Source organism: Eretmochelys imbricata, chromosome 7, assembly GCF_965152235.1.
Source record: "Eretmochelys imbricata isolate rEreImb1 chromosome 7, rEreImb1.hap1, whole genome shotgun sequence".
In the NCBI taxonomy this organism is placed as follows: domain Eukaryota; kingdom Metazoa; phylum Chordata; order Testudines; family Cheloniidae; genus Eretmochelys; species Eretmochelys imbricata.
In genome coordinates, this window is record NC_135578.1 from 68,866,647 (window position 1) to 68,888,057 (window position 21,411).

At 44.0% G+C, this 21,411-nt stretch overlaps 1 protein-coding gene and 1 long non-coding RNA gene across 4 annotated transcripts in view; one reads left to right on the top strand and one right to left on the bottom strand.

Moving 5' to 3' along the window:
* LOC144267319 (uncharacterized) lies at positions 1-11,041 on the bottom strand. The gene is made up of 3 exons (XR_013346582.1): positions 10,917-11,041; positions 2,170-2,255; positions 1-1,304 (listed from the first exon to the last, which is right to left on the bottom strand). It is a non-coding gene; the product is annotated as an uncharacterized LOC144267319 (long non-coding RNA).
* The window catches only part of PRXL2A (peroxiredoxin like 2A), a 20,797-nt gene continuing 10,290 nt past the window's right edge, over positions 10,905-21,411 (top strand). The window contains exons 1-4 of one of the 3 annotated variants that reach the window (XM_077821179.1): positions 10,905-11,043; positions 16,297-16,451; positions 19,492-19,671; positions 21,292-21,386. In XM_077821179.1, coding sequence (XP_077677305.1) covers positions 16,442-16,451; positions 19,492-19,671; positions 21,292-21,386 — 285 coding nt within the window. In that variant the 5' untranslated portion in view covers positions 10,905-11,043; positions 16,297-16,441. The remainder of the gene's footprint in view (positions 11,044-16,296; positions 16,452-19,491; positions 19,672-21,291; positions 21,387-21,411) is intronic. The other 2 variants (XM_077821181.1, XM_077821182.1) reach the window with 2 other exon arrangements.

Consider the following 21,411-nt stretch of genomic DNA (forward strand, 5'->3'; position numbering starts at 1 on the left):
AAGCTGCTCCCAGCTACTTGCAAGCGAATGATGCTAACCAGTATCTCCAGTCCCAGACGCAGCCCTAGGAACCTCTGTACTGCAGTGTCCAGTAATGCCCACTGGACGCTGCAAGCTTATGTAAGTTTGTCAATTTAACAAAGAAATTGATATGCCCCAGGCTTGTTATCCCAAGGGGAGTCTGACACACTTCAAACCAAACACACTGCTTCAGGTAGAACAAACAAATGGATTTATTAACTATAAAGACAGATTAAGTGATTATAAATCAAAGCATAAGTCAGATTTGGTTAAATAAAAGCAAAACGCATTCTAAGCTGCTCTTAACACTTTGAATGTCCTTAAAACTTAGATACTTCTCACCACAGGCTGGCTGGTTACTTTTCAGTCAGGTTCTCCCCTTCCATCAGCGTTTCAGTTGCTTGGTGGTGGTGATGTCTGTAGATGTAGGTGGAAGAAAGAGAGCATGGCAAAATGTCTCTTCCTTTTATCATGTTCTTTCTTTCCTCTTGGCTTTACCCCCACCCCTTCAGAGTCAAGTGAGTATTACCTCATCGCAGTCCCAAACTGCCCAAAGGAAGTGGGTGACTCCCTCAAGGGTCTAAGATTCTTTTGCTGCTTCCTAAGCCAGTATCCATTGTTCCTGTGAGGCTGGGCTGGGTTTGTCCCATCCATGCCCTGACGAGGTGTGAACTGAGTTCTTGGAGAGTTTTTCCATGGGCTTGCTTAAGCCATGAGGATACATTTTGAGCCTCCTAACTATATACATGAAATTATAACCTATAACGTTACTGTAACAATTACTATAACATCACAATAACAACCATGCTCAGTGCATTATAAGCCTTTCAAAGATACCCAACATGACAAACTTTGCATGGGATACCACACAACCATTTTATAAAGATGAACATGGGGGTGTACAGTGTTCCCCCGAGGGACAGGTCACACATTCTATACCAGAATCAGGATATTCTTGTACTCTGCCCCCCCTTGCCAGTTGAAATTGAGGGGTTCTTGAGTCACAAATACCTACATGTGGGATCATTCAAATAGCAAATAATTTGCTTTTTATGCTGTTTGTTTACTCTTTAAATCCTCTTAGTTTGGATACCCTGGCTGTCCTATTTAGTTTCACTCCTTGTTTATCATCACTTTCTGATTCTTCTACATTGGTCATCCAAGTGGAACTGCTTCTGGCATAAAGCAAAAACAAGCGGTGGTCTCCAAGCAGTGACACTTCCTGGGAATTGCAACTTAGTCCAGAACGCATTCAGACTTTCCAGAGATTATTTTTCTGCAGACTGAAAAAAAAAAAAACACTCAAGTACCTCTGTCCACCCTGCATGGCTGCTTTGTATTTTTTTAAAATGTACCGTAGATTGAACTTGCCATTAAATTTGTACATAGCAGCAAAACAGGAGGGGTAATAAACATATAAGAGTACAAAACTAGAATCAGAAGAGATTAGAGAACTTGTGTCTCTGACACTGTGGGAAGATCTAATGCAAGTAAAGTTCTACAATCAGAGAAAATAAACAGAAAAAATATAGACTGGGGGGCCAGGGCCAAGCAGTCACATCCATCAGTTTAAAACTGCTTTATTTTCATTTTGTTTCTTTAATTCTGTGTAGTTAAGTGGCCCAGTTGTTGTAGGGAAGCTATGGAACTGAGGCTGGAAGGGGAGTTGGACCATGTAAATCAGAATTTGAGAACGGGTGCACTAACAGCTCATCAGTAGATCTCAAAGAACTTTACAAAGGAGGCAAATATTATTTTCTGCATTTTATAGATGAGGAAACAGGCATAGAGGTGAAGTGACTTGCCCAAGACCAACCAGCAGTCTGGTGGTAGAGTTGGGAATAGCAGCCAAGTCTCCTGAGTCCCACTCCAGTGTTCTGTTCTCTGGGCAACCACTAGTACAATGCCTGTTGGGTCAGAATTTTCTGCACTGCAAGGAAACCTAAATCATTCCAACAAAAATTGTGTTCATTGAAATTGAAAAAAAAAAAAAAAATCACGAAAGCATTTATTAGGTAGTCTTAAATGTCATTTGCTCCCTCCACTCCCAAACATGCTTTTCCTTTTTTTTTTTTTTTCTTCTTTTCTTTTAACGAAACTTGCATTTTAGGCCAAACAGATTTGATACCTCCTTTAAGACCAGCTTACCTTTGATGAGTTTCCTTGTATAATTGGTTTCATTCAGAGCTGCATAATACTGAAGTGTAGTATCTGCATTACTCCTTGAAGGGCTACTGTGGTAAAAAAAAAAAAAATAGTGTTTGAAATTTGCTGATAGTTATTTATAAAATTTGTTTTCCTTAGTGTACTTACACCCACAGCACTGAGACATATTATTAAATGTGTGCAATTGGTGTAAGTCTGGAAAACTCCACTGTAAACCCAGCGCAGCAGACCATGCAGGAATTAACTAGCTCTTGTATAATACAAAAATTAGGTATAAACTGCATAAGAATGGATGTTGTATTTTCTAATATGGGCAATGATGAACACAGAATCAGAATCTCATCTATCGTAAATAAGCTACACACTAAAAGGGTATTTTTAGTAATCATACAGGTTACCAATAATGAAATATTTATAATTAAGCTAGGCTCCTTGGCTTTCCTACTTTGCACAGATTTATTCCAGCTCTAAAAAGCTACACTTATTTAGAGTATAGTAGTTTTAAAGTAGGTTTTTATCATGCAATTTGTTCTTAAATCCTTTTTTGATCTGTGAAAACAGGATTTCATGCTTATACCTGTTTGGATAACTGCCCTCAGGTTTGACAGTTAGCATTTAAAGAACCCAGCCCTGAGACGAAGGAAACAAACATGCTATTAGGGATGGGCCAGTGCTGTTGGTGAAAAGTCAAAAAGCTAAGTAAAGAAGCAAGGAATGCTGACAACCTGCAGAAGCCAAGATTTTAACGTACGATGACAGGCATAATTTATGGCAGTCATGTTATCACTATATTGTAATTATGTTACTGCACAGATTGCTAAAGTACAGTGAGGTGGGGAGGAGAGAATCTCTTTTGTTTACAATTTGTCTTCAAGACAGTGAGAAAGGCACTAGGCTGTATTATGCTCAGAGGTTTAAAGAGAGCATTCTTGCACTGGGTGGGGTCTTAACTAGGGAATTATATCTTCTTAACTCTCACCAACCTGTCTCCTATCACAAACGCTAAATCCTGGGACTGGCTTGGTTAAAAAAGGTTTCAGAGTAACAGCCGTGTTAGTCTGTATTCGCAAAAAGAAAAGGAGTACTTGTGGCACCTTAGAGACTAACCAATTTATTTGAGCATGAGCTTTCGTGAGCTACATGTGATGCATCCGATGAAGTGAGCTGTAGCTCACGAAAGCTCATGCTCAAATGAATTGGTTAGTCTCTAAGGTGCCACAAGTACTCCTTTTCTTTTTGGTTAAAAAAATCTCTCTTCTACGTGTTCTTATAAATGTTGAATTTAGCTTGGTTATTCAGTACCAACATGGCTTCCTGATTATTTTCTATCCACTGCCTTCCCCTGGGGCAATTAGGGTACATTTTCAAAGGCAGTTGTAACAAATTCATGGCTTCATAGACTTCATAGTACTCATGTATATTCTGCACACCATGGTCACATGTGCTTTATGGCTGTCATTGGGCATAGGATTCAGTTAACAAAATAACAAAATACACTTGACCTAAAGAAGCATCTAAATTGGCTGCAGGAGTCTTAAGGCACATAGCCACAATAAGATGCAGCCCATAGAAGAAAATCATACAAACTTAAGGTCAGACATTCTATCAAGCAGACAGTAATGGTGCACATGCATAGTGACTAGCCCCTATATATTATTAGAAGGGGCATAGGTTGTACTATATATGCACTGAGCCCCACCATTGAAACATTATGCTGTGTGATGTGTTAAAAATATAATTTGGAGGAATACTATGGCAGACACATGTTTCTGGTTTGGGTGTGTGTTTCTATAGTATGTAAAATGTGATAATCACGCACATCCCTGATGTGTAATCCACCTAATTTTGGGCCTGACCCTCAAAGTATTTTTATCCGTAGATGTACTAGCCTCATGAATAGTCTGAGTCTCACAATATGACAAACTTTTATATTTGAACATCCATACATTTTTGGGGAACTGCCCTGTATGATTGTTCCAAACATTTGCTAAAACGATGTAAAAGCCTGTGTTGTTTTTTTTAACTTGATGATTGCATGTGGTCTTAAAGAAAGCAGTATTGTGTAGCTATGTGAATCCTGGTTTGGTCATATTTTTAAAGCCATTTTAGTTTTCCTGCTACAGTAATTCTCAATCAGTAGAATAAAAAGAAAGTAAACTCACTTTCAACTTTCATACATTACTGCAGTGAAGATATCTATTGACTGTCTTTTAGTTCTCAGTTGTTGTGGGCAGAGGTAGAGGAGTAGAGTTAAGGTAGTTTGAGTGATCTTAGCTGTGTATTTTCACACATAGAATCATAGTGGAGGGGACCTTGAGAAGTCATTCTCAAACAGGATTTTGTCTTAGCTTGTTTTTAAAAAACCTCCAGTGACGATAAAAAACTCCACACCTTGGAAGCCTATTCCAGTGCTTAACTACCCTTACAGTTAGAAAGTTTTTCCTGAAAACAATGATATTTCCTCATATCTAACCTGAATCTCCCTTACTGCAGATTAATCCCATTTCTTCATGTCCACGGAAGGTAAGACAAGATCACCATCTTCTTTATAACAGCCCTTAACATATTTGAAGACTATCAGGTTCCCTCCTCACAGTCTTCAGTTGTCAAGATTAAACATGCCCAGGTTTTTTAACCTTTCCTCATAGGTCAGGTTTTCTAAACCTTTTATTATTTTTGTTGTTCTCTTCTGGACTCTCTCCAATTTGTCCACATCCTGCCTAAAGTGTAGCACACAGAATGGGACATAGTACTTCAACTAACTAAGGCCTCACTAGTGCTGATTGGAGTGGGATAATTACCTCCCATGTCTTACATACAATACTCTTTTTAATACACCCCAGAACAAGATCAGCCTTTTTCATAGTTGCATCACATTGTTTATACTGAATTTGTGATCCACTATAATCCCCAGATCCTTGTCAGCACTTAGCCAATTATTCCCCATTTTTAGTTGTGCGTTTGATTTTTTTCTTCTTAAATTTAGTACTTTTCACTTGTCTTTATTGAATTTCATCTTGTTGAATTCAGATCAAATTCTCCAATTTGTCAAGGTAATTTTGAATTCTAATCCTGTCCTCCAGAGTGCTAGCAACCTTTCCCAGCTCAGTGCCATCTCCAGATTTTATAAGCATGCTCCCCACTCCATTATCCAAAGCATTAATGATAATATTGAATAATACCAGACTTAGGACTGACGCCTGCAGGACCCCACTTGATACCCCCCTCCCAGTTTAACAGTGAACCTTTGATAACTACTCTTCAAGTATAGTCTTTCAACCAGTTGTGCATCCATCTTATAGTTATTTCATCTAAACCACATTTCCCTAGTTTGCTTAAGAGAATTTCATATGGGTCTGTGTCAAAAGGCTTACTAAAATCAAGATATGTCACATTGACTGCTTCCCCCAATTCCCTAGGCCAATAACGCCGCCAAAGAACATTGTAACGTCTATACATAAGATCAAACTTGAATTTCCAAGATTTCTAATATTTGTAGTTTTCTCAAAAAAAATACAGTCTGGGCTGTCCCTAGCCATTCTGGGACCCTACGCAGCCCCCCTGCAGGGTGTGTGTGGGGGGCCCCAGGCCTCCGCGGTGGGGTGGGGGCTGGCTTGGGGGGCAGGAGGGAACCAGCACTCACCGGTGGTGCAGCTGGGGCCAGGTCGCTGCACTTCCCGCCGCCAGTGAGTGCAGGCCCAACCTGAGGAAGTGGGGGGCGGAGCAAGGGTGGGAAGAGGCGGGGCTGGAATGGAGCAGGGGCAGGAGCCAGGGGGAAGTGGCGGAGCAGGGGCTGGAGCAGCACGCAGCTGTGTAGGGAACCAGGAAATTTGGGGCACCAAATTTCCTGGTGCCCTACGCAGCTGCGTACTTTGCGTATGGGTAGGGACGGCCCTGACTACAGTGTTCTCAAATGTTTTTCTCCCATAGTTTATTGACATGAATTCTTCCAACTTTACTCCAGGTTAACTTAGTTTTTGCCTTGGAGTTTCTGTGGATTTTGAACATATTTGGTGAGACGGCCTGGGCTACTTTGGTGTCAATTACAGTCCATTACATTTCTAAAAGGTGTATTTATTGGTTATTGCTTCAGTTAACTGATAAACTTTAAAAACAAAACAACACTGTAGCATCATGTTTAAAATACAAAAGTTTTATTATGAAAAGTCTGCTTCAGACATCATAAGGCATACATGGCCTAGCAGCAAAGACACGAGCCTTAGAAAAGCCAAAACCATGACATTGCTGCCATCATGGCAAAATCCCCTAAACAATTACACTGCAGATTTGTGGCTTGTCAAAATGCAGTTCAGTAAAGTTCTACTGCAGTACTTTCCAATTTATAGTCATAATATAATGTCCTGTAGAATATTTAATAGTCATGTGTTCATATGCTTTTAGGGATTTATTGTGATGCTAAGGCATACTTTGGAGAAATGTTTCACAATGACATTCTGTTGTGGAATCCCATAAATGCCTCTTGAACCCTAAAACTGTGGACTTTTCTAGCCTTGCAGCAGAAACCCACCATGGTGTACCTTGGTGCCAGCCTCCGGCTTGTTGACAACATACTGGGTATATGCTGGGGGGGAAGATTCTCAGAAAATGGAGCTCTGTACAAGCAATGAGAGCAGTTGGTGGTAATTGAAGTTGCAAGCAACTAGGTGGAAGAGCGCTGAGCAGGCCTATTTGCAAGGTAGATGACGAGAGCCCTGCATGGACACAATATTTGTATGCACACACCCAATCCACAAAAGTGGTCCACAGATATAAAGCAGATATCTGCAGATTTGCAGGGCACTATAGGTGACTTCCAGGCAGGAACAGGGAATGTGTAGATGTCAGGAAAAGGTCACAGGGAAGAGGGTTCGTGGGAAGGCACTGGAGGACTAAAAGCTCTCCGTTGTTGCTTTGTGGCACTAGTGAACACACTACAGATAGTTTGAGTTAGCAGCTCTCAAGGAAAACTTACTCAAGGTCTGGCCTCTATTTTTTTTTTTTTTTTTTGAAGCAGAAAAAAATTTATTTGTGTAACACACTTACACAAATCACCAAAGAAGATAAAACAAACAAAACAAAAGCAAATGCAATGTATAACACAGCAGCCTTCAGGGGAGAGAAGTGTTCAGGCTTGCCTGGGCCCAGAGTGAGGGGGCTTCCTCGACACTCATGGTCTTCCACCCTCCTGAGTTACCTGGAGGCCTAGAGCGGGGGGGCTTCCTCGACACTCATGGTCTTCCACCCCCTCGAGTTACCTAGTGCCATGCCCGGTGTCACCAACTATTCCTCTCCTGAGAGTGCCCAACAAGATGGGCAAGGCTGCAGAGTGGGCAGTTCGGGGGGGAGGGGGCATGCACCCACGTGTGAAAGGGCCCCTCCTAGGTGGTGGTGATAATGATATCCACAGCGGTAATGGCTGGGGTCTCTCGCTCTTCCCCTCAATCAAAGGGTCAGACAGAGGGAACCGGATGGGGTCACTGAGCAGAGAACCTCAAAGGTGTCAAGGGAGTCGGTGGACGCCGCCCAGAGGAACTCCGCACGGATACGTGAATGTACTGAGGATCGGAAAACGGCCCTACAGTCGCAGGAAGCTTCATCGGCCAACCTCCTCTCTCTGGTTTTATAGATGGCTGTTTTAGCTAGGGCTAGGAGGAGGTTAACCAGGAGATCCTGCGACTTTGTGGGCCCACGGATGGGGAGTGTGTAAATGAAAGGGAAAAGTGCAGCCAAAAGCACAATATTTGTGAGGAGCCGAAAAAGGGGCTGCAGCCTGGCACACTCTAAATATACGTGTGCCAGGGCCCAATCACGCCAACTTGTGTAAATACAACTGCACATGACTGATGCATTTGTGTTCAAGTTCATGAGAACTCTCAAACTGTACATCATATTAACTCACTAGTGAGGAGAAGTAGAGCCCTGTAAATCTGCGGATATCCGCTTTATATCTGCTGACCATGTTTGCAGATCACATACGGATACAAATTTTGTATCCACACAGGGCTCTAAGGATAAGCACTTGGACCAGCTATGGGTGATGCCTAATAACCACAAACAATTGGTAGTCTCTGTTCCTGGAGGACTTCAGTGTTTATTAAACATTGTGATACATTACTGGCTGATTAATGTGAGGAAGTATATTCTATTGAATCTACCTGTAAGCATTTCAGAAGCAACGATAATTGTATTTACTAGACTAATGAATACCGGAACACACCGCTTTTGGCTTTAAACCAGTGCTTTCACTCTTTCCACTTTTAATAAGCTGAAATTCACCAGTGAAAAAAATCTTAAAATAAGTCTTGCCCTCCACTACCACTCTGCCTCCCCAACAGCTAATGTAGCCCTGCTGAAGAGAGAAAAAGCTCTTGTTTAATTAAAAAACTCTATGAAGGGCATTTACTCATTTTGCCTTCTTAAATATGAGATAATCTTACTTATCAAAAGAGCTTTCTGTAATTCCAGTGTAGTAGTGGTATATTTATTATGCAAAGAGTTGATTAGGTACAAAGTACTAGTGTCAAACGGCATAAGGAAGAATGTATCAACATGCCAGATTTTCATTCACTGGGTTGAGAATGAGAGAGTCAAGAATGCATGTATGCCTGCTCCATGCCCATCCCTTTCACCAAAGCACAGGCTTAACTGTAAATTGAGGCTTAATGGGACTCCAACAGCTCATTAAATGCTTGGCTGAATGTGGATGGATTTAAGGCTGGTTCTCTGGTTTCACATGTTTTATTGGGATCCATGCCCGCCCACTGCTAAAGGATCCCCCCCAGCCTAAGGAGGGGGTCCACAGGACCTGGAAAACCAAATAATTATGGGGGACAACGAATGAACAACAGGGACAGGAGTGCGGTCAAAGGGTCAAACGAAGGGAACCCGATGGGGATACCGAGCAGAGAACAGCGCCCACTGCTCGTCAAAGGCGTCAAGGGAGTCAGTGAACGCTGCCCAGAGGAACTCTGCCTGGAGGCGTGAACGGACGGAGGATCAGAAATAGGCCCCACAGTCACAGGAGACTCCATCGCCCAACCTCCTCACCCTGGTTTTATAGATGGCCACTTTAGCCAGGGCCAGGAGGAAGTTGACCAGGAGGTCCCGCGACTTAATGGGGCCACAGACAGGGAGTGCATAGATAAGGAGGTGAAGGAAAAAGTGCAACCAAAATCTTAACAAAATATTCGTGAGGAGCCGGAATAGGGGCTGCAGCCTGGCGCACTCCAGGTAGACGTGCGCCAGGGTTTCCCTCATGCCGCAAAAGGGGCAGGTGTTCGGGATTGGGATGAACCGCACCAAGTACACGCCCGTGCTCACAGCCCCGTGAAGAAGCCGCCAACTGATATCCCCGGCGGGCCTCAGGACTAAGGTGGAATATAGGCTGGCCCACCGGGGTTCTGCACCCTCTAGAGGTGGCAGGAGGTCCTGCCACTTTGTGTCAGGGCGGGACACGAGGGTGAGGACATGAAGGGTGTGGAGCACGAGCGTGTAGAGATGTTTCCTTGGCACGGTCTGGAACCGGACCGGCTGCAGCTCGCGTAGCCAGCTCACTGTGAAGGGGCGGAGGGGGTCGGTTGAGTCCACGGGGCTGGGGCCCGATGAAAAGGTCTGGAGGGCCTGGGGTGGAGGGTGGGCAGGGCATGCCTTCTTTTAGGACCCGGTCGAGGTAAACTTGAGCAGCAGGCGGCAAAGCGGCCCTCACCTCCTGAAGTATGCGCAGGGGAGTACAAGGTCTGGAGAGCCCCATGCGCTGAGCGAGCGTCAGGGGATCCAGCCAGTCTCCCCGGTCATAATCCAGGAGGTCTCCAACTCTGGTAACTTCTGCCAGGACCAACCTCTGGTGCATCGAGGGGGACTCCGCCACCTGCACATGCAGCTGGGGGTTGTATAGCAGGGGCTCCGCGAGGAGATCTTCCCCCATGGAGGCCGCCACGGATCTGGTCGCTGTGAACAGTTTCCAGGTCCAGAGGAGGTCCTGGTAGAAGACCAGCAGCCCGGAGAGGTCTCGTGGAAGACCTCTAGGATGGAGGTAAAGGAGCTGCCGGTCATATCGGAGCCCTCGGAAGCAGCGCAGGAAAGCGTGTGCCAGTACGCTCCACGCCGGACTACCTGCACTATAAAGGAGCCTCTGCAGGGCCTGGAGGCGGAAGACATGGACCGGAGTGCAGAGACCTGCCCTCCCTCCTCCAGGGGTAGATGGAGAACCCCTGCAGAGACCCAGTGCAGTCCTGACCAGAAGAACTCCAGAATCAACGTCCGGAGGTTGGCCAGGAAATCTGGGGCCGGGACCAGGGTGTTGAGCCGGTACCAGAGCCTGGACAGGACTAGTTGATTAAGCACCAGTGCCCTTCCTTGAAGGGGGAGACACTGGAGTAGTCCTGTCCATCTCCAGAGCCACTCTACCACCCTGCCAGTTCTCCGGGTGGGCAGGAGCTCGCCTGCCATCAGTCCCCTACCACCAAGCCAGAGCTCTTGACCCAGTTGACCCTGGCAGAGGAGGTTGCCCAGTAAACAGCCTGGTTTCACATGTTGCAGGCATTGATTCTCCTTGGTTCGGCTGAGCCACGTTCCTGAGGCACCACAAATAAACGCATTCATGCTCCTGGGTTTTAAATCCCTTCTCTTGCTGAGTCACGCGCGCGCACACAGCCCGGCAACCCGCGGCGGCGCGCTGCAAAGGGACTCTCCCGCCCTGGGAATGGGGCACGTGGTGTTGATTAACTCACCTGCAGGGCGGCTGGGAGCGATCTGTAGCCAGACTTGCGGAGGCGGGGGCCCGGCTCGCAGGTGCTGGGGAGGAGGCGCCGGCGGGAGCGTCCCTGCACACGTGTGCTGCCAGAATGCGGCTCCAGTGTGAGTATCGGCGGCCTCTCCCCACCCCGGAGCTGGCGGGCCCAGCGATCGCTGATGTGCCGGGGGGCTGCAGCCTGACGGCCGCAGCTAAACAGCCTCAGTCCCTGCCGGGGAGAGCGGGTTGGCGAATACGGCTGCAGAAAGTGCAAGGAAGCGGCTGGCTCTCCTGACTCCGTCCCTTGCACCCCGCATGGCAGGTTGGAGGGGAGCTGAAGCACGGTCCTGCAGAGCTGTATAAAGCATAAAGGGGACCGAGTTAAAAATAGTAGGTCGGTGTCAGGAACGATCTCTCTTTGTAGTGCCTCCCCGCGGGAAGCCGGGACCCTCCTTGGCTGACTCCTAGGCGGGGCTTTTAACGGTCTAATTAGCGTGGGGCCAGATGATCGGATTGGAAAATCTGCTTGACGCTGGTTGGTTTAATTCTGTATTCTCGCACAGGGGCTCATCATCGGCTAGCAGATATATTGCCGCAGGAAGCTGCCATGTTTATCAGCTGAGCGATTGAGGAAACAGGGTTAGAGATTGGGAGGAGGGAGCAGCAGAGCTGTGCAGTAGATAAACCCTTGGTGACTTGAATTGTGATGGCAGGCTGGACTTGTGTAAACGTATATTGTGTAAGGGGAGGTACGTTAGCAGTAATCTCTGCCTCGCCCTAGAGTCTACAACATTGCTAAGCTTCATCTTTCCCATGTGGACCAAGGCCATTTTGATAACACAATATGCACGCAAGCATCGGCGGCTAGATTTCACAATCTAAACATACAAGACAGATAATAGGTAGGAGCAAGGAGATATTGTTAGTCCCAATTGACAGATAGGGAGGTCAAACTCAGAGATCAAATGATCTTGCCTTGGGTCATATGGGGGGGAAGGATAGTTCAGTGGCTTGAGCATTGACCTGCTAAACCGGGGGTTGTGAGTTCAATCCTTGAGGGGGCCGTTTAGGGATCTGGGGCAAAAATTGGGGATTGGTCCTGCTTTGAGCAGGGGGTTGACTAGAGGACCTCCTGAGGTCCCTTCCAGCCCTGATATTCTAAGGAATCTGTAGTAGAAGTGGGATTGGACTCAGATCTCCTTGGCTTCTACACAAGATCTCTCAGCTGGGAAGAGAGAAACACTAGCATCATGTGGTATACCTGTGTCTTGGAGTAATTTGGGCTTCTGGTGTAGTAAATTTTGTAACTTTCATGTATTTGAAAACCAGACCAGATTGCTTAATTTAATTTTTCACCAATGAAATTGTGCATGTATTGAAATGGATTGTTGGTTGCCAAGTGCTGAGTCTGGAAGAAAGCATCTTGACTTGCCCTTGAAACATTGGCATCTGCAACAGCTTCAAAGCTCAAGCTCTTTGCTTCACAGTTTTTCCTGGAGGGGCGTGGGGGTGATTCAGAGGGGTGATTGAATGATCAAAGTAAGGAGCTATCACTCTCCAATAAAACTGGATTTGGAATTGCCTTCTAAAAAGGTTTATACCTGTTGGCTTGAGAAATAAAGAGGTGGAGGTAAAACTTGTCGTTTTCTTTTTGTTACTGACTGACAGAAATCTTTCAGCACTGCACTGACCTTGGAGTCCTGTATCAAGGAGCAAAGGACTTGAACCTTGATGACTAATAAAAACTTGTGTAGTTCCTCAAATGCCTACGGAACTTTGTGCAACATACAAAAGACACAGTCCCCACTCTGAAGGACTTGCTTCTGTTCCTCAAAGTGTTACTAGGGCAGAATTTGTCCCTTTATCACCGCTTTTGTATGATTGTAAAACTGATCTCCATTCTTGATGTGTTAGTGGTCCATTATATAAAATGAATTTGTAGGGGCAAGGTTGCGGAAGATTGGTGAGGAGCTAAGTGGTGGACTGAGTATGTGACTGAATGTAAGCAGAGGATGCAGGGCAGTTTCAATGAATTTTGTCCGACAGACCCTGTCAAAAGATATTGTAGCATAGCTCAGCATATTTTTGCCTGTAAACAAGTTAGTTTATGTAATAAGCATAAATCATACATATAAGAATGTAACCAGCTGTTGGCCCCATGTAATCCGGAGATAAGCGCGGAGAATATAGCGCCTCAGAGGACTATTCCCCCCCCCACTCCCTCCCCCCGGCAGAGTCCTGCCTGGTCAGCTGTCCCGAATGGCCAGAATTCCCTGCAGCCCCTCCGTGCATCCTAGGGGTTCCCTGTGCTGATTGGAGCGTAAGTTCTTCCTTCAATAAAGCATAGTTCACTATTCTTAGGCCTGAGTGTCCGCCTTTCGCTGGTATCTCCCTCCCGCCCTGGCCCTTGCGGGCACAGAATTCAAGTCATTTGTGTGATTGGCTGAACTACTTCTGATGCTATAATCCTTTCACCAAACAGTCTACTCATCTCACCGTGGCCTTGAAATCGAACAGCTACTTCTACAGGCTGCTTTTATTGTGATGACTTATTCTCTCTTTTATTAGACAATATATACGCTGAATAACAAAATTAATAAAAAGAAAGCAGGGGGATTATCGGCGTTGTTAAAGAGTAGTTCATACTGTGTTAGGATCTGAGATACTACATACGTTTGATGTAAACTCTAACAGGGCCTCATCAGGACCCTTTAGTGTCAGTGCAAGGTCCCTAAGACCTTCTTATGACATCACTATCATGGTCAGTTTGTGCACATTACTATTACCCCATCCTTCCTATTGCTATTTGTCCATGTCGTCGTCTGTTGCTTGTCACAACCTCGATTGTGAGGGACTATCTCTTTACAGCATGTCTGTACAGAGCCTAGAACAATGAGGCCTTACTTGGTGCATCATAAACAATGATAATAGAAATGGTGCAACAATAATTAACAGAGCTTTCTTCCCTCTTACAAAAGAAACGGTTGCTAGTGCCTTAGGTTTGGAGACTGTGACAGACACTAAAGCTAAAATCCTAAACGCAGAGCCAAGCTCACAAAGGTCAAAAGGTACAGGGCAAAAGAAGGAAATTCTCAATTTGAACTTGCATTCGTGGCAGCTACTATGGGATTTAAGTAGGAGAAGAGAGCCCTGAGGGTGCCTTATGGGAACAGGGTTTCTGCACAGTTTACAGTTCTGTTGGCTATGCTCCTGTGTATCCACCACTTCCACAGAGAACTCCTACAGCCCCTGTTGGAGTTTGGGGAGCTCAACTCTTCTGAAAATCAAGCCCATAGAATCCCACAAGATGGACACTCTGCCAGTTCTCCCCTTTTCAAATCCACCTGTCCACCTAGGAGCAATGAGGATTTTTCCACTTCGTGGCTGAGCAGGGCTCTGCATTCACCCTAGCACAGTATCTAACTCATTATCATTCACTTTTTGAATACCACATGTGGGGCTTGGAAACTTCGGATAAGTGAGAGGGGTAGAGGGCCATGCTAGATCTGCTGTTGCTGATGTTTTTCCTGGAGATGACTGGGAAGCCAAGGAGCAGGGATTTTGTTAACATAAGTTTTTATAAAGAGAGAGAATGTTTTTAGTTAGATCATGTGATCTGGCCTCAAACTCCCTTTCTTTGAAAGAACGGTGGAACATAGCATTGCTTGTTTGACACAATGGAGTTCTTTTGGACTAGATGCTGTGCTGATGAATGCTGTATAAAAACCTAGCCGACCAGAATGCTTGATACAGGAAATGACCTGCTAAAAGGAGAAAGTTCTTAAACAGTAATGAATAAAAATCTTCTCCATGGTGGGAGAACCACTTATGTTCACACTTCAACGGTTTATTAAAAGATTATCTTCAGTTGTCTCATTTGTTTTTATGTTGTACCTCTGAATGTTTACTGTAGAAAGAGCGACAGTCCATAATAGATCTGGTAATGTGCAGCAAGAGTTTATTTGATAAGACTTCTAAAAAGCTGAATAGCCTACATGCTGGTTGTAGGTAGGCAGAAATTAACGTGTGTTTGTAGCCCATGCTAAGTGTGGCTTTGTCCCTCTCTAGTGGCTATGCCACATGTAAAGGCTTGTGAAAATGCTGCTACCTCCTTGCGTGTGTATGGGATGATTTACTACAGCTCTCTTGTAGGTTTTTTCTTGTTGGTAGGCGTGTGTTGCTAGCACTGGGTAACTGCCCTGGTGCTACCAGTGGTGAGATTTTCAGAATAACCTAACTGTAAACCAGACCAGTGTATACGTGGAACTGTTGCCATTTTTGGTTTGCTCCAATTGACGCGTTGAGTGATACTGTTCTGCATGTGCGTTTGTGAAGGTTAGTGACTCATGCTCTGGTGTGGTCATCTCACCTGCAGATGCCATGGATACACTACAAAAGTAATTGTTTAAAGATGGCTGTGATATTTGATAACAATTAAATTCCTCTTCTGTTGATATGGGAAAATTGTTTTTTTGTTTGTTTTTGTCTTTTGTTTTTTAAAGTTAGAGAACCATGTGTTAGCCTGGTTTCTTCACACATAGAAGCACATACACAAAAAGGCTTATTCACAACTAAATTATAAAGCATTACCTGGCATTTTAACCAGGAAGTTAGCTGAACCTGCTCTGGTCTGAGCACAAGCATGTTCAAAGATGGCTAATTGCATACTGTAAACAAAACTTAAAATATATGGCTGCAGCATCAGGAGCCATGCGAGAGCCCAACAAAGGGGGGGGAGTTATTGATTGAATGTAGTTTTTAAAGAAAACTGCCTCTGTCATACAGATCATATGTCTTGTCATCATTCAATCCATAAAATGGCGCCGACAATACCTGTGAACTAACTCTGTGCTGAATGGAAGCTTCGGGCAAAACTAGTAACCTGATGTTCTGAAAACTGTGGTCTTGTATGTTGTATGTTGTTGAACTTCCTTCCAATAGGGCTGCTTTGTTTCCAGAGTCACAGGATTGCTTTATCAGTTCGTGGAGGAGGGGAGATTAAAAGTAGAATTGAACAAAACCTGAGGAGTTGGGGGAAGAATATTTACCATTAAAAACCCTCAATAACAATTCTGCATGAAGCCCCCTTCATTATAGTACAGAACCCTCTCCTCAATGCTATGGTGTTCCCTTGGGCTGCCTATGACCCCTCCAGAGTAACATTATAACTTAGATAACTTCAAACTTCTTAGCATCTTAAACGGAATACCTTTTAAGCAGTCTCATCTCTTGAGGGACAGCTGTTATCTTGTAATCCACCCACATTTGAATGTGATGAGTGTTGCTCAAAAATGTTATGATTTACGCACTGTCAGTAACATAAGGGTTTCCTTGCTGGAATCCTGCCTGGTCCTGCCCACCTAATCTGCCTTCTTTAGGAGGAAGAGCCTAAGGAACCTCCTCAGGACCAGCAGTAACACACAGTAGTTGTCTGCCTTCTCCCGTGGACCATTCCCGTTTCTCTCCTGATTCAAATGGAGTTCAAGTGTTAAAGTTGATGAGGTATATGTGCACACTGGCCACATGGGTTCTGGTGAGTGTATTATTCTAAAATGTTAACAGTCTGCTATAATGGGATGCTTTGGGTTTTTTACATGTAAAACTCTTCATGGCTTTGAATCAAAAAGCATTAATATTGTGGAGCTTCAGATCACTTTGAGAGGCATTACAAGAGTTGAAACTGATCTGTGGAAGTAGAAAAAGCAATGCTACAGCATATGGGCAGTGAGACTAAAGAGAACTCTCTCACTTGCTAGGCAGTAGAAAAGATGTTTCAGGGCTCAAGCTCTTCTGTCTGCTACTGTTTTATTGATCATGGTAGTTGCTGCTGGAAATATGCATTATTTAATATAGTTCACTGTTTGTTGATTGCCATTGAGCTGAGCAGAAGCAGGAGTTTCATGTTATTGTGGAGCGAGCTCTTTCTTCCATGTCCCTGTTTACTTGATCAGTAGGTTTGCTCTTAGTTTCTCTAGAACAGCCTTTCTGTTATCCAAGAAAGAAACATCAAAATGAACCCAGTATAGCTGAAAAAGTTTTGTCTCTTGGTCCAGGCTAATGCTGTCCTTTCTACTGGAACAAAAACCAACTCCTTATAGAACTGTAAACTACAGGCCAGATTTGAAGTGTATATAAATCAGCATGGCTCCATTTATACCTGCTGCGGATCTGACTGTGGCTTTTTAAAGAGGGGGTGACATGATAGGGCATAGTGGTTTGTGGTGAAATCTTTCAAGAACAAATGTAATTTAAAAAGTAATCTGCCCCAGCCACTGGCAGTAATCATCTGAGGAATCAAGAATTGTGCAATACTGCTCCTGTCTGGCAAGATAGGAGCTGGTGCGTGTTAACCTCCGCTTTTACCATCCACCACCCACAAACAGGTAATAATTGCACAGGGCCAGACAAGACTCAGACCTAAAGAGCAGACCTCTTAATTTATTACAGGAAGGACAGGCTGAGTGGAGCAGAGTTATGGATCAGTGGGGATACCAACGGAATTTTATCTCTCAAGGGACCTCTCAATACTTTTTGCAATATTAGGTTACATTATACAAACAAGCTCTGGCAGTTTGTATACTAAGTTTGTCTCTGACTCAGTTAATTTCTTTTCAGAGTTTTACAGAGCATTTCTAAAATGGCATTAGTAAACTTCATTCACTGGCCGACCAGTTTCAACAGGTGATCACTAATTTAAAAATCACTGTCATGATTGTCCTTATGTTGAAAAGCCACTGCATCTAAAAACGCACGTGGGGAAATCAGGGTTAACATCAAGTGAAGACTTCTACATTGAAAAGAAGAGATGCAACTGGCTAGACCTTGCTCTTTTATCTGCACTACATTTGTGTAAACCGGCCTTGTCCTCCATTCAGTGTCCTGAAATACAAGATATGTAAGAGGCTGAGACTGAATGCAGCACAAGAAGAATAAAGCAATGATTAAATTCTTCTAAATTCCTTCAACAGTTTTGCAGCAAATACTAGCAATTCTGGAATTAGGATTTTTATGACTTCTAACTGAGAGTCTAGCTTTAAAGGGGTAGCGGGGAGATGGTGTCAGGGAATCTCCATCCTCAAAGCACTTTGATGCATAACAGACAAAATCCAATCAATCTTTCTTCTGTACCATTTTTAGTTCATTGGTTGGATTCCACTATTCCCTTCAATAGCAACGGGCTTATATTTGCTTCTGTACAAAGTTCATAACTGCTGCTCTCTCGCTGAAACAGTGCTGCCAGGAGCGGTAGCCTGGGCAGACTCTTTGAACGTTGGCAGGAGTAAAAATGAGGCATTCGGGGCCCTTCAGGGAGGATATGTCTAGCCTTTAATAAAACAATTTGAGCTACGAGAGAGTGGCACCAACGTTTTGATGAGGTGCAGATATGTTCATAACATCCACTGGCTGCCTCTGGGATAGTCGGCACAGTTTGTTTCCATTTCAGCTTTATCTATTTCAACCAGCCAGGTTAAGGTTAAGTTGTTTGTTCCTGACATGTCTGCATGAACTGATAAATGGAATCTAGTTATCAAGGCTAAATTGCAGAGGCCTTAACGGGCAGTAGGTGCTGTCTGGAGTGTATTTGTAAGGTTGGGTCATATACTGTGATCTGAATTATGTCAAAGGCGTAGATGTTTCTGCATCAGTGCTCTGAACTGACAGATCTGCTCTGTCTCACTCTGCAGCTTCAGTTTAGGGTTGAATCAGAGACAGCCAATTGTGCTGAACTGTATCTTGCCGTTCTGTAGTTCTGTCTCTCATAGATGCACTGTAGCATATTTGCAAAATCCACTGAACTTTTTTTAAATATCAAGACCAAAAAGGCAGGACCCATGGTAGCCCTACCGACATTCCTTTGGTTTAAACTATCTGCCGTGTTTTACAGTAATGGCTTAACATGCATTGCTGAGTAATCCTTATGTCCTCTTTTGTTACTGTAGTTAGGGAATCCCTTTTCTAACAATCATTCTACCCAGCAGAATGCCATAATAGCTGAATGCCTCGCAGTCTGTATTTATTCTCCATACCCCCTGTGAGGCAGGGAAGTAGTAATACCCCATTTTACTGATGAGGAGGTCTGGGTTAGAGCTTGAATTGAATGTAGGTCTCCTTAACCATCAGACAATCCTTTTACTTATGCCAAAAGGTGTTATCCAGGGGTCCCCAACCTATGGCCCACGGGCTGTACGTGGCCTGCCAGAGTATTTCATAAGGCCCGCAGCTTGCTTCAACACAATATACTAATGGCCAATTCATTAGTGTTTTGTTGTCATGTTTACGTCATTTTAGTTTACACAGGTATGTAAATAGACAATACTGTACATAGAAACAACCTATCTAAATACATACAAAACAAGCTGAACTTAAGATATAAGTCAATACAGGTGATTTTAAATCTTATTAAAATATGTAGAATCAGTTTGGCCAGACAAGGTTGTGCTTAGGTGTAATAAGGTTGGGCACCACTGGCTGACTTTTTCTTCTTCTTAACTCTCCTACCTATCCCTCCCTCCCCTCCCCTTGGAATCTCTACAGCAGCTGGAATAATCCTTTCTTCCTCCTCTTATTTCCAGAAATGTCTTCCCTGCCAGACTTGGAGCTCTTCACCATGGGGATGTGGTCTATCGGCCTTGGGGCTATTGGCGTAGCTGTGACAGGGATTCTTCTTGCTAACACCGACTTGTTTCTCTCCAAACCGGAGGTAGCCTCGTTGGAGTTTTTAGAGATGACCGAGCTAAAATCTCTGGGAGAAGGTAAGAATTGGATTCCTCTGGAAAACTGAGCTCACATTCTACGGTGATGGAGTTTATAAAAGTACCTAGGTAGAGCTAATCTTACCGTTTAAGGCCAGGGTTGAAAACAAAGGTTCCTAGGACAAGGGAGTGTGTTTGGAAGAGAGAGTTGTCCCTGGCTAGACCGTATGTATTAGCAATTCAGGGAGGGCACCAAACCACTCTTGTCTTTCCCTGCTTCAGTAAATGGTGTGGGAAATAGCTGACTCTTCTTGAGAAGGGAAGGATGGTGTTGAAGTGAAAAAATTAGATGCATCTAATTTTGAGTGAATGGCTGCCAGATGAATGATGATAATACCCAGCTCTTATTTAGCACTCTTCATCCATATGTCTCCAAGCACTTTACAAAGGAGGTCAGTATTATTATCCCCATTTTACAGATAGGGAAATTGAGGCACAGAGAGGTGACGTAACTTGCCCAGGTCCACTACCAGGCCAGTGGCAGAGCCGGGAATAGAACCAGATCACTTGAATCCGATCCTGTGCTCTCTCCACTAGGCCATGTGGCCTCCTCTACAGTTCCATGGTTCTGTGTCATCTTTTGCAGATTTCTCTACTTTCTGATCATTTTTCATGTCAGCTAGATAATTTTTTTGCCTAACAGATACAAAACTTTTTTTCCCTGTTGATTTGTTACTTATTTGACAAAGAGCATGTTTTTCCAGCCTGCCCAAACCATCACATGCCTGATGATAGGCGCTAAAGGGTGAAAACAGACTCAGAGTAAACATAAACAAAAAATTAAAAACCCTTCCCCGAGGTGCTGTGCAGTTTAATTCTATTACAAAAGCCCAAAACAAGGCAGAGAATTATTCAGGTGTGCAAGGTCACATGCAGGAGTCAATATAGGTTAAAACAGAGAATGCTTTTTAGAGTTTTCACTGGCTAATTGCCTGTTACTGCAGGGTGGGGGGAAAAATTCAAGTGAACACATTGACATCTAATTCACAGATGTACGCAGGGGGACTGAAAGAGGATGTTTTGTGCTTGAGTGGGAAGTAACTTATACACCATAATGCTATGTCTAGACATAAGGCCTGATTCTGCATTGCTTACGTTTGACTTTTGAGTTCAGTAGAGTTCTACTAGCACAAAACTTGTATAACACAGTGGAATATTTAAAATCTCAAAATGAGAGGGGTTTCATTCTATGGCACAAACTGATGGGCCACTGTTTGGGACAGTAGCTCTTGTTTCCAAACATAACCAATTTTATTCAAAACATGCACCACTAATGCACCACAATCGGAGGCAACCAAGCAGGGGACAGAAAGTTAGGATGTTTAGCAGAGCTGGGAGCTGACTCCAATGTGCAAAACTAGAGATGACAATTCATACCTGTCTTTGAAAAGTGCTATAAATTCAGGGATCTTGATCAAACTGATACTTTAAAATGGACTTTTTTTAATACATTTAATTGGAATTTAAATACACTTTGAAAATCTCCCCCTCTGTCTTGATTAGAATATAAACCCACATGGAATACTGAACTGGGAATCTTTCACCATGCTTAGTGTTCTTCATCAGAAGTTGTAGTTATGTAAATAGATGCCATAATTTATGCTATTTCTCCCTTCTAAGCAGAAGAGAGAACATTCAAGGCAGGTGAGCTATGGAAGAAGAATGGTGCAGTGATCATGGCTGTGCGGAGACCTGGATGCTTTTTGTGCAGAGAGGTATTGTGACGGGCTTAGGGGTTAA